At 40.0% G+C, this 487-nt stretch overlaps 1 protein-coding gene across 1 annotated transcript in view; it reads left to right on the top strand.

The window, feature by feature from the left end:
* The window catches only part of LOC119585909 (multiple epidermal growth factor-like domains protein 6), a 4,752-nt gene that overhangs the window by 2,728 nt on the left and 1,537 nt on the right, over window positions 1-487 (top strand). Inside the window, exon 8 of the mRNA XM_037934631.1 lies at window positions 418-478. Within this exon, the coding sequence (XP_037790559.1) occupies window positions 418-478 (61 nt within the window). The remainder of the gene's footprint in view (window positions 1-417; window positions 479-487) is intronic.

Raw genomic sequence — 487 nt, 5'->3', positions numbered from 1 at the left:
ATGTATTCCCCATTTTACTCTTCCTTCCTCAATCCCTTCCTCGCATCTCTTCGCCCTTCTCTGTCGACAATGATTTGTTTATTTGTCCCAAAACACGTCCGGCAAGATATCGAAGTATCCCCTTGAATCCGTCTTGTTTGTTTACATCAGCAGCTGCAGTGCCATTTTTTCGCCGAAGGTGCCACCTCCCGTCGGGTAATTAGGAAAGAATTTGTTGATAGCTGAAAAAGACAAAGCTCGTTAAATGTAACGTGGTTAGTGACCTATCTTTGGGTAGCTATAGATTGGACACTTTGTATATAAACAAGATAGGTGGATGCTGTTCTAACGATTGAAAGGTAGGTGAAGAAATAGGTGGCGACGAAGATTAAATGTTCCTGCTAAGTGTTCACTGAGGTTCATTAAATGCCTTTTTAGAGTTATTCATTTCAGTCATAATCTCATCGTCGAAAGATTAAAAGACTTTATCAATACTCCGGTAATTGTT

This window comes from Penaeus monodon, chromosome 20, assembly GCF_015228065.2.
Source record: "Penaeus monodon isolate SGIC_2016 chromosome 20, NSTDA_Pmon_1, whole genome shotgun sequence".
Lineage (NCBI taxonomy): Eukaryota > Metazoa > Arthropoda > Malacostraca > Decapoda > Penaeidae > Penaeus > Penaeus monodon.
The sequence above is the reverse complement of the archived record's forward strand: the minus strand, read 5'-3'. Positions and strand labels throughout refer to the sequence as shown.